This window comes from Eriocheir sinensis, chromosome 23 (assembly GCF_024679095.1).
Source record: "Eriocheir sinensis breed Jianghai 21 chromosome 23, ASM2467909v1, whole genome shotgun sequence".
Classification (NCBI taxonomy): domain Eukaryota; kingdom Metazoa; phylum Arthropoda; class Malacostraca; order Decapoda; family Varunidae; genus Eriocheir; species Eriocheir sinensis.
In genome coordinates, this window is record NC_066531.1 from 2,011,126 (window position 1) to 2,023,173 (window position 12,048).

Below are 12,048 nucleotides of genomic sequence, written 5' to 3' on the forward strand. Positions count from 1 at the left end.
ATAAAGTGACATCCGACTCTGGAAGTCTCTCTCTCTCTCTCTCTCTCTCTCTCTCTCTCTCTCTCTCTCTCTCTCTCTCTCTCTCTCTCTCTCTCTCTCTCTCTCTCTCTCTCTCTCTCTCTCCACACACATAAGGAATTTTAATGTGCCGCATGTAAACAGCCTGGGTACCCTGATATTCTAAATACCCTCGCATCGCCCTCAGTAGTTATTATTTAATAGGTCATGTTATTTTATTGATCATTATTTACACCCAGTAAGTTATTAAGACGTCTTTCAACACTGCGCGCATCATGGTGCATAGTGTGGACGGGCCTGGGACACTGAACACATGTCTAACCCGGTGAATTCAGGACGGGAAGTGTGTGTGTGTGTGTGTGTGTGTGTGTGTGTGTCAGTGTTGTCAAAGTGTCGTACTCTGAACACTGGCTCCAAGATTATCGTATGCACACAAATAACGATAGGAATTTCAAGTTATCGTTGAAACGGTTAAATACAGATAGTTATCGGTCTTTTTGGTTGTCATAATCGACCAGAAACTTCAAAAATGCGGTGCGATATGTATGTGTGTGTGTGTGTGTGTGTGTGTGTGTGTGTGTGCCGGGCTGTGACGGTACCCACTTGGCGCCACAGCGGATGCGTCGCGTCGGGGCAGGCTGGGGCGCCCGTCACGTGGCTCACCCAGCCGAGTCAACACGCGTGGCTGTGAGCAAGTGTTTGTCTTGGCCTGATGGTAAGAGCCGCCTTCACAGTCTACTTGTTTTGATCGTTACATCGACGCTTCAGTATTTCCACGTGAAACTGGCCTATGGGGTAGTGGGGGCTGCAGGGGAAGGGAGAGGTGTTGGGGGCGTGTGGCGAGGTGCGGGGCTTGGCTAACCCCGCAGCCGCCATTGCTAACGACTCTGAAATCGGCCTTAAGACATCAGTTTATGAATTTGTTGGTTACTGAGAATTAAGTTTGAACATTCCCTGATCGAGGCTTATAAATGGATATTGGGCTTTAATAATGGGGTTGAGAAACTTGCCATACGAGGAAAGACTCAAACAGTTAAACTTGCATTCTCCAGCAAGGCGAAGGGTGCGTGGAGACATGATCGAGGTTTATAAATGGATGAAGGGCTTTAATAATAGGGTTGAGAAACTTGCCATACGAGGACAGACTCAAACAGTTAAACTTGCATTCTCCAGCAAGGCTTATAAATGGATGAAGGGCTTTAATAATGGGGTTGAGAAACTTGCCATACGAGGAAAGACTCAAACAGTTAAACTTGCATTCTCCAGCAAGGCGAAGGGTGCGTGGAGACATGATCGAGGCTTATAAATGGATGAAGGGCTTTAATAAGGGAGACATTCATAAGGTTTTGTTGGTAAGAGAGCCGGGTAGGACACGAGGTAATGGGTTTAAATTGGACACCTTCAGATTCAACAGGGACATAGGCAAAAATTGATTTACCGACAGGGTTGTGGATGAGTGGAATAGGCTTAGCAGTCATGTGGTGAGTGCCAATACAGCTGTTGCATTCATAAATAGATTAGATAAATTCATGGACAGCGATATTAGGTGGGGTTAGATACACGGGAGCTTAGGGTCAAAGGAGCTACCTTGTATAGGCCTACCAGCCTCTTGCAGACTCCTAAGTTCGTATGTTCTTGTGTTCACTGCGGGATAATAGACTTTCTGTTGCCTACATTTTCACGTTTCCATGTTTTTTGCTCCATCTCTCCTCCTCCTCCTCCTCCTCTAACTCCTCCTCCTCCTCCTCCTCCTCCTCCTCCTCCTCCTCTCCTATATCATTTTTTCCCCACCTCTCCTCCTCCTCCTCCTCCTCCTCCTCTAACTCCTCCTCCTCCTCCTCCTCCTCCTCCTCCTCCTCCTCTCTTTTATCATTTTTTCCCCACCTCTCCTCCTCCTCCTCCTCTAACTCCTCCTCCTCCTCCTCCTCTTCTTAATCATCTTCCTATTAGTGACGGTAGAAGATGGTCACTTGACACCTCGCAAGGAAAGAACACCCCGCTGCCTGCATTCCTTCCAAGGCTTGCCCTGAAGTGCCTCGAAGCTATATAAGACCCGCGAGCCTTCCCGTCGTAACAGTCGAGCCGCACCGCTGGCCGCGACAAGACCAGCTGCCATCGTCAGTGTCGTGAACTTAACTCCTTACGGAACTTAGCAGGCGCCGGCGTCCGTCTGCTGTCCAGGCCAAACGTGCCCGCGTGCTGAGACGAGGTGCTTTTGGTGGTCCGCGAAGATGCTACCCCGGCCTTCCTTATCCTCTTGGCGCCAGGGAGCCCGGCTATCCGCGGCCATGGTCCTCCTGATGGCTCTCACGGGGGTGCAGGCCGCCGGGTACCAAAACAGCCACCCACTCGGCCTCAGTAGTCGGCTTAACAGGATGGTGGATGAGGTGGACGCTTCCATCTGGGAGAAGAAACAGCACATGAGTGGAAGGCACAGCTATCCACCTTATGGGGTATGTTTGTGTGTTTGTGTGTGTGTGTGTGTGTGTGTGTGTGTGTGTGTGTGTGTGTGTGTGTGTGTGTGTGTGTGTGTGTGTGTGTGTGTGTGTGTGTGTTTGTGTGTGTGTGTGTGTGTGTGTGTGTGTGTGTGTGTGTGTGTGTGTGTGTGTGTGTGTGTGTGTGTGTGTGTGTGTGTGTGTGTGTGTGTGTGTATGAAGCGATAGAACAGAAATACGACATGAAAAAAAAGAGGAAAGTAGGAAGGATTGAAATTGACATAAAACCAATCGAGTAGAACTTTTAACGATATATTGAAAACCAGAAATAAGGAAGTAAAGAAAATTACCAAAACGTTCGACTCGTACGTTTTAGCGATGGAATAGAAACACAACATGAAAAACACAAGTATTATGCGAGTATTGTGATTTCCTGGGGTATAAGTCGGAAGTCGGAAGATCATGCAAATTGTTGTACTAATTAATGTAGCTAGTCTTGTTCACTCAGAATAAAGAACTAGTTAAAAATAATCACTAGTCAATTATGAAAAGTACAACACACAAAAGTACGCCGGGTATTCAATATATGGGAATTCGCTCATGTGTGACAAACCGAAATGTGCCAAGTGTTCGTTTTACGCGAGAAAATTCACTATTACGCGATTATCGGCGCTGGAGTGACTGGCTGGTGAGGTTTGGTGACACGCAAGAGGGCGCCAGGTGCAAATGTTTCCCCGCACTTTCCTCGCTTATAATCAACCTTTCCCTCCCTCTGATCCTAAAATTAAGCCTCAAGTAGCTAATGATCAGCTTAAATAGTAGACTTTTGGGTGTGTCTCCCTGGAAGCAATCAATGTATTTTATATTGTGAAACGGTACACACACACACACACACACACACACACACACACACACACACACACACCATCCCCATTGCTCAGAGGGGGACGGTAACCACTCCTCGTCAGCGGATGGATTTCGGCCTGAGCGGGGGTCGAATCGTCGCCTGTCAGTCCGCTTGATCTGACAGCACAGCGCTCTAACCGACTGAGCTACGGAGCATGTGTGTGTGTGTGTGTGTGTGTGTGTGTGTGTGTGTGTGTGTGTGTGTGTGTGTGTGTGTGTGTGTGTGTGTGTGTGTGTGGATCAGCGCCATCCGCTCACTATATTGCAAAGGTGTCTCTCTCTCTCTCTCTCTCTCTCTCTCACACACACACACACACACACACACACACACACACACACACAATTAGCCAGTGAGGTGTCGGACACTTATCTAAGGGCCCATCGCTACCACCTCGCTCTTCGGTTCAACCTCCCAGCACGCCACCGCTCACAGCCTCTCCAACATTCCCTTGAAGCCGGCTGCTCCTTGGCCCTCCCGTACGGCTGAGATGACGGACCTGGTGGTGGTGGCGACGGGTGGGTGTCAGTAACCAGAGGGGTGGATCGGGAGAGGAGATTGACCCACGGAGCGATGCAAAGCGATATGGGTTTACAGACGAAGAAAAGAAGTAGGTTTTGTGTGTGTGTGTGTGTGTGTGTGTGTGTGTGTGTGTGTGTGTGTGTGTGTGTGTGTGTGTGTGTGTGTCCATATCCGTAAACGATTCTACCCCCAATGACAAACGTCTGACAAGGCTTTCGTGGGAGTTGCGGGCATTTCCAGGGGTAGTACTTCTATGACCCTGGTGGTAGTTTGACCCTTCTTCTGTACTGTGAACCTAAAAACACACTCCTGTCGTTGTGTGTGTGTGTGTGTGTGTGTGTGTGTGTGTGTGTGTGTGTGTGTGTGTGTGTATAAGAGAGAGAGAGAGAGAGAGAGAGAGAGAGAGAGAGAGAGAGAGAGAGAGAGAGAGAGAGAGAGAGAGAGAGAGAGAGAGAGAGAGAGAGAGAGAGAGAGATGTTACGAGCACATCTCTTCTCAAAACACACACACACACACACACACACACACACACACACACACACACACAGACAGACACACAGCCCCCCTCACACACACACACACGCACACAGATCCCCCCCCCACCCCCCCACCCCCTCCCACCCCCCCCACACAGCTGCGAGGGTCGTTACCAGCAGCAGGGGAAGGTCGTACACCATCAAGGATTCCACGGGGCTTAAATTGGTACTCTGTCGCATGCCAAACGCTGAAGGACCCGCCCAGGATTAGTGTCGCTGGTTAGGGGCGCGACACACCAAGGAGGGCGCGGTTAAGGGTGTCTCTCTCTCTCTCTCTCTCTCTCTCTCTCTCTCTCTCTCTCTCTCTCTCTCTCTCTCGTTAGCCCCATGCCTATCGCCTCTATTCTGTGTGTGTGTGTGTGTGTGTGTGTGTGTGTGTGTGTGTGTGTGTCTCTCTCTCTCTCTCTCTCTCTCTCTCTCTCTCTCTCTCTCTCTCTCTCTCTCTCTCTCTCTCTCTCTCTCTCTCTCTCTCTCTCTCTCTCTCTCTCTCTCTCTCACTTCTTATAGATGCAGCGTACCGTATTTTTCTATATTATCGTATGTTTTGTCTGGCCGCTGACAACATGACGGAGCAGCTGTGGGGCATGGAGGGGAGGACAAGGGGAGACTGGGGCAGCGTGGCGCCACAAGGTCGGCGGCTGAGCACTGTTGTCATCCCCTGCCTCGTGCACTCAGCCTCCTTCATCACCTGCTGTCCCTCCGTCTCGCCATTCTCCCAAGTGCTCCCTTCTCCCTCCTCAAACCCTCCCGCCATGCAAATTCACCGTGTGGCAGATTATCGTACTCAGAGCCACGTGTATATCGGTTTCTGGCCCTTATCTGTAGCCAAGAAGCACCATTTAAGCGATAACTATCTATGAAAGCAGTTATTTGGGTGATGGAAGCAATTTTTAGGTCGGAAATTGGAAAACGAGAGGTGAATTCAGCGTTGGCAAATTATCGTACTCAGAGCTGCTTGTATATCGGTTTCTGGCCCATATCTATTGCCAAGAAGCACCAATAATTAACCATTTAAGAGATAGCCATATATGAAAGTAGTTATTTGTGTGATGAAAGCAGTTTTTGGGTCTGAAATCGGAAAACATGAGAGGCGAAGTCAGCGTTGGCAAATTATCGTACTCATCGCATTGCATTTCCATAATTTCTGACCAATAACTTTAGTAAAAACAAACAAACAAGCATCAATCAATAGGAGTTTTAACGCTAACTTCAATTTTCTGTCGCTATTTGTGTAGGTACGAGAGTTTGAGGCTTAAAACGACGGAAATGCAATACGATAAGTACTTCTAAGCCTCAAACTATCGTACCTACACAATGGGGCCCACTCCTCCCAGCCATGCCAGATTATCGTATTAACCACATCGTCTTTTTACTATTAAGCCCAAAACTCTCGTACCTACACAAATAGCGATAGAAAATTGAAGTTAGCTTTAAAACTCCTATTAATTGATACTTATTTGTTTATTTTTGGGAGAGTTATTGCTTCAGAAACGACGGAAATGCAATACGATAAGTACTTTTAAGCCTCAAACTATCGTACCTACACAATGGGGCCCACTCCTCCCCAGCCATGCCAGATTATCGTATTCACCACATCGTCTTTTTACTATTAAGCCCAAAACTCTCGTACCTACACAAATAGCGATAGAAAATTGAAGTTAGCGTTAAAACTCCTATTTATTGAAGTTTGTTTATTTGTTTTCGCTATAGTTATTGCTCAGAAAGTACGACAATGCAATGCGGTAAGTACGACAATATGGCAACTCTACTCCTCCTCCCCCCGACAAGATCTCAACCGCACCAAGTAAACCGACAAGGCCGCGCGTGTCTTTCCCTTCTCAGAGCTGGGCGCCATGTGACCTCTGGAAGCCTCTTGTTGCCATGGGTGCAATTGCCTTGGTGTTTATGGCGCGTGGACCAAGGATGGGAGAGGGGACATTCACAAGGGCACAGAAAGCATCGTACCAGCGTTGCCAAATTATCGTACTCATCGCATTGCATATCCCTAGTTTCTGAAGCAATAACGATAGCAAAAACAAACAAATAAGCATCGATTAATAGGAGTTTTAATGCTAACCTCAATTTTCTGCCGTTATATTTGTGTAGGTACGATAGTTTGAGGCTTAAAACTACGTATCGTTTTGCATTATCATACTTTCTGAAGCAATATCTATACCAAAAACAAACAAAAGAGCATCGATAAATAGGAGTTTTGATGCTAACTTCAATTTTCTGCCGTTGTTTGTGTAGGTACGAGAGTTTGAGGCTTAAAAGTACTTATCGTATTGTATTGTCGTACTTTCTGAACCAATATCTATACCAAAAACAAACAAACGAGCATCGATTAATAGGAGTTTTAATGCTAACTTCAATTTTCTGCCGTTATATTTGTGTAGGTACGAGAGTTGGAGGTTTAAAACTACTTATCGTATTGCATTGTCGTACTTTCTGAACCAATATCTATACCAAAAACAAACAAACGAGCATCGATAAATAGGAGTTTAATGCTAACTTCAATTTTCTGCCGTTATATTTGTGTAGGTACGAGAGTTTGAGGCTTAAAAGTAAAAAGACGATGTGGTGAATACGATAATCTGGCAAGGCTGGGGAGGAGTGGGCCCCATTGTGTAGGTACGATAGTTTGAGGCTTAAAAGTACTTATCGTATTGCATTGTCGTACTTTCTGAACCAATATTTATTTATTTATTTTTTTTTTTACAACAAAGCAGACAGCTCAAGAGAGTTCAAGTCGTAGGCAGGAGGAAATACAGATGAAGGAAGATTGTTTCAGAGTTTACCAGCGTGAGGGATGAAAGAGTGAAGATGCTGGTTAACTCTTGCATAAGGGGTTTGGACAGTATAGGGATGAAAGAGTGAAGATGCTGGTTAACTCTTGCATAAGGGGTTTGGACAGTATAGGGATGAAAGAGTGAAGATGCTGGTTAACTCTTGCATAAGGGGTTTGGACAGTATAGGGATGAAAGAGTGAAGATGCTGGTTAACTCTTGCATAAGGGGTTTGGACAGTATAGGGATGAAAGAGTGAAGATGCTGGTTAACTCTTGCATAAGGGGTTTGGACAGTATAGGGATGAAAGAGTGAAGATGCTGGTTAACTCTTGCATAAGGGGTTTGGACAGTATAGGGATGAAAGAGTGAAGATGCTGGTTAACTCTTGCATAAAGGTTTGGACAGTATAGGGATGAAAGAGTGAAGATGCTGGTTAACTCTTGCATAAGGGGTTTGGACAGTATAGGGATGAAAGAGTGAAGATGCTGGTTAACTCTTGCATAAGGGGTTTGGACAGTATAGGGATGAAAGAGTGAAGATGCTGGTTAACTCTTGCATAAGGGGTTTGGACAGTATAGGGATGAAAGAGTGAAGATGCTGGTTAACTCTTGCATAAGGGGTTTGGACAGTATAGGGATGAAAGAGTGAAGATGCTGGTTAACTCTTGCATAAGGGGTTTGGACAGTATAGGGATGAAAGAGTGAAGATGCTGGTTAACTCTTGCATAAGGGGTTTGGACAGTATAGGGATGAAAGAGTGAAGATGCTGGTTAACTCTTGCATAAGGGGTTTGGACAGTATAGGGATGAAAGAGTGAAGATGCTGGTTAACTCTTGCATAAGGGGTTTGGACAGTATAGGGATGAAAGAGTGAAGATGCTGGTTAACTCTTGCATACGGGGTTTGGACAGTGTAGGGATGAGCATGAGTAGAAAGTCGTGTGCAGCGGGGCCGTGGGAGGGGGGGAGGCATGAGTTAGCAAGTTCAGAAGAGCAGTCAGCGTGGAAATATCGATAGAAGATAGAAAGAGAGGCAACATGGCGGCGGAATTTAAGAGGTAGAAGACTATCAGTAGGAGGAGGAGAGCTGATGAGACGAAGAGCCTTAGACTCCACTTGATAAGGCAGGAGGATGTTAGCATTTCCATGGGTAGTTTCAAGAGCCTAGCGATAGTTTAACAAGGCTTCTGTATCATTCATGAGCGGGGAAAGTCACGTTGAAAACCCCTGTAGAATCTTTTTTTTCGCAACAAAGGAGACAGTTCAAGGGCATAATATAGGAAACTTTAATAAGAAAATAAAGTACCCCGCTACCCACTGACCCTCGCTGGTGTCCTTGGGGTATTTATACTGGGAAACGTTTGATAATTTGGACGCGTGCGCTCCTGGGCCCACGCGCGCTCAGACTGACCGATATTTCCATTAACTCGTGAATATGTTTGAACCGTCTCTCATGACCCGGTTTTCAAAGCGTCGCTAGCTGGGGGTCTGATTTTTTCATATATCACTTTTTATATCATATTTTACGACCGAGTTTGTAATGTCTCGACTCAACGCTGTGCAAACTCGACACCTGTAGGCCTAACATCTATGTCTAGGCCTCATATTTTTATTTTTAAGGCAGAGTAACATAGGAGATGATGGGATAGGTGGTTGGACTGTGCGGTAAACCAGAGGGGAGAAATGGAGTCTCGAATTTTAACGCCCAAACGAACTATTTCAAATGGTCTCGCTATGCCTCACACCGCCCCGGAAAATTGTATCAGGGAAAGCCAAACTCTCCTTGGAATATACTCAATGCCAATACGACATTTAAATTATCTGGCGCTAGGAAATGAAGGTTGAAGTTACGCGTCTCTCCCAACTCTGATAACTCTTTATTTACTTTCCTCCCTGATAGATTATATTAGTGAAAGGCATCGACTAGAGAAATTGCAAAACTCTCTCTCTCTGTCTCTCTCTCTCTCTCTCTCTCTCTCTCTCTCTCTCTCTGGCTGGATAGACCATTCGCTAGACCCATGCCTATCCCCTCTATTCTTCTTGAGGTTACGCCCAGAGCCCAAATTTTCAGACACATCCAACGTTCACAACACAGTTTCAAAGGCTGGCCAGGAGAGTGGTCTGGTTTTAATGAGTGTTTCTATCATATTCACGATAGAGAAGCTTCGTTAAACTATCACTAGGCTCATATGATTACCCTTGGCAGTGCCCTCAGACTCTACGACACAGCCTTATCGAGTGTTTGTTTGTGTGTGTGGGTGTGAGGGGGGGGGAGAGAGAGAGAGAGAGAGAGAGAGAGAGAGAGAGAGAGAGAGAGAGAGAGAGACTAGGCTCATAAAACTACCCAGGGAAACAGCCACAGCCTCTCGCAATGCCTTATCAATGTGTGTGTGTGTGTGTGTGTGTGTGTGTGTGTGTAGGCCCAGATATCTATGGTCATATGCCGGAGAGAGACAGAAGGGGAAGGAACTATAGGAGAAGGGAACAGACCCCAGGAGACGGGACACAACCCCCGATTAATACCTGGTACACTGCTGGGTGGACAGGGGCGTAGGGTATCGGAAAACCCGCCCAAATTTTTCCACTCCGCCCGGGAATCGAACCCAGGCTCTCTCCTCAGATGGTAATACGCGTTCGCCACAGGACCACAGGTGTTCATGTATCCTTCACGGGGGGCACAGTTGGTAGGGAACCCGAAAACAGAGTGACCTGGCTCGGGTACACTGACCCCGGCCGAGCATACCCCAGTCATCCTGGCGTCTCGGGGCCCAGCACAACAGCCTTTACCCCCGAAGATATATTTACCCTGTGCTCCGTGGGGTATGGGGAGGGGAGGTTGGGGGGTGGAGGGGGCGATGTTGGTGTTTCTGAGTGGCGCCCAGACAGATTTGGGTGACGGTGGGACGGGCGGGCGGGGCATCTCGGCTTATTAATGAGGGCAGCGAGGGTAGCTGATCCACACTTAATCCAGTCTTAGATACCACGGGGATAACACTCACTGAAAAGGTGGATAAGCCATAAAAAGTTTCGTTCAGTCGGCGCAACATCTGTGGTCATATGCCGGAGAGAGACAGGAAGGGAAGGAATCATAGGAGAAGGGAACAGTTGGAAAGTTTGGTTTAGTCGGCGCAACATCTGTGGTCATATGCCGGAGAGAGACAGGAAGGGAAGGAATCATAGGAGAAGGGAACAGTTGGAAAGTTTGGTTTAGTCGGCGCAACATCTGTGGTCATATGCCGGAGAGAGACAGAAGGGGAAGGAATCATAGGAGAAGGGAACAGACCCCAGGAGACGGGACACAACCCCCGATTAATACCTGGTACACTGCTGGGTGGACAGGGGCGTAGGGTATCGGAAAACCCGCCCAAATTGTTCCACTCCGCTTGAGAATCGAACCCGGGCTCTCTCGGTTGTGAGTCGAGTGTGCTAACCACTGCACCACGAAGCCCCCGGCACGGAGGCGAGCGCCGGGGATCAGCTGTGAGCGGGAGGCTGCGGCGGCGGGCTTGGTGGGGTCCGGGACGCTGCAGGGTACGGGGGAGAGTGTGGCGCCGTGTTGGTGAGAGGATTGTTTTTTGGGTCAGTCACTGTTATGGACGAATAACTTAACTATTTTCCTCACCATAGAGTTAGGCGATTTTTCATGTGTATCGTGTTGTACCTTGTGTCTGTCCCTAGCTCCTCAAGTTTTCGCATCGCGCCCTCAGGAGGAACGCGGGGAAAGCAACGCTCGCTGGTTCCGGGGCAGGGAGGGGGCTTCGTGGTGCAGTGGTTAGCACACTCAGCTCACAATCGAGAGAGCCTGGGTTCGATTCCCGGGTGGAGTGGAAAAATTTGGGCGGCTTTTCCGATACCCTACGCCCCTGTCCACCCAGCAGTGTACCAGGTATTAATCGGGGGTTGTGTCCCGTCTCCTGGGGTCTGTTCCCTTCTCCTATAATTCCTTCCCTTCCTGTCTCTCTCCGGCATATGACCACAGATGTTGCGCCGACTAAACGAAACTTTCCAACTTTCCGGGGCAGGGGTACCGGTGTTGGCGGTCTTGGTGGTAAAGCAATCAAACCAACACCATCCTCTTCACTACACACATACACACACACACACACACACACACACACACACACACACACACACACACACATCAACATTCCCAGCAAGCAACACTCACAAAAACTCGTCCCACCACCCCGTGCCTCCATTAAAGGATGCAACCAGCCAGCGCTTGGCGTCAAGGAAGATTCTCAGGGGCACGGCGGGGTTCATTTTACTTAACCCGGGCCAAATTTGTGGCTTTACCGTGTAGCAGCGACGGGCCAAATTTGTGGCTTTACCGTGTAGCAGCGACGGGCCAAATTTGTGGCTTTACCGTGTAGCAGCGACGGGCCAAATTTGTGGCTTTACCGTGTAGCAGCGACGGGCCAAATTTGTGGCTTTACCGTGTAGCAGCGACGGGCCAAATTTGTGGCTTTACCGTGTAGCAGCGACGGGCCAAATTTGTGGCTTTACCGTGTAGCAGCGACGGGCCAAATTTGTGCCATGATATAAACCCCCAAAATAGATGATACATAATCTGATCACAAATGCTTTGATATATATTATGAAATGGTTTGTGTGAGGGGTGATTTTTTCTCATTTTTCTCGCTTGGAGGGACCATTAAGAAACATGGTCCCCGATGCTACTATGCTCCGAGTTTGTGGAGTTTCGGTTTGTAAGGTTTTGTGTTTCAGCATTTGAACTCTGCGCCGCTGGAGTCTTGTGCCGCCAGCCAGGCCGATAACACTAACAGGAAAGCCTTCACAACGCATTGATCCTCGCTCCTCGACACTGTGCTTCTCCGACAAGGAATT

General features: G+C 47.8%; 1 protein-coding gene across 1 annotated transcript in view; it reads left to right on the forward strand.

Moving 5' to 3' along the window:
* The first annotated feature begins 2,071 nt into the window (after nucleotides 1–2,071).
* Nucleotides 2,072–12,048, forward strand: part of LOC127002350 (uncharacterized) — a 21,453-nt gene continuing 11,476 nt past the window's right edge. The window contains exon 1 of the mRNA XM_050868237.1: nucleotides 2,072–2,471. Within this exon, the coding sequence (XP_050724194.1) occupies nucleotides 2,250–2,471 (222 nt within the window). The 5' untranslated portion in view covers nucleotides 2,072–2,249. The remainder of the gene's footprint in view (nucleotides 2,472–12,048) is intronic.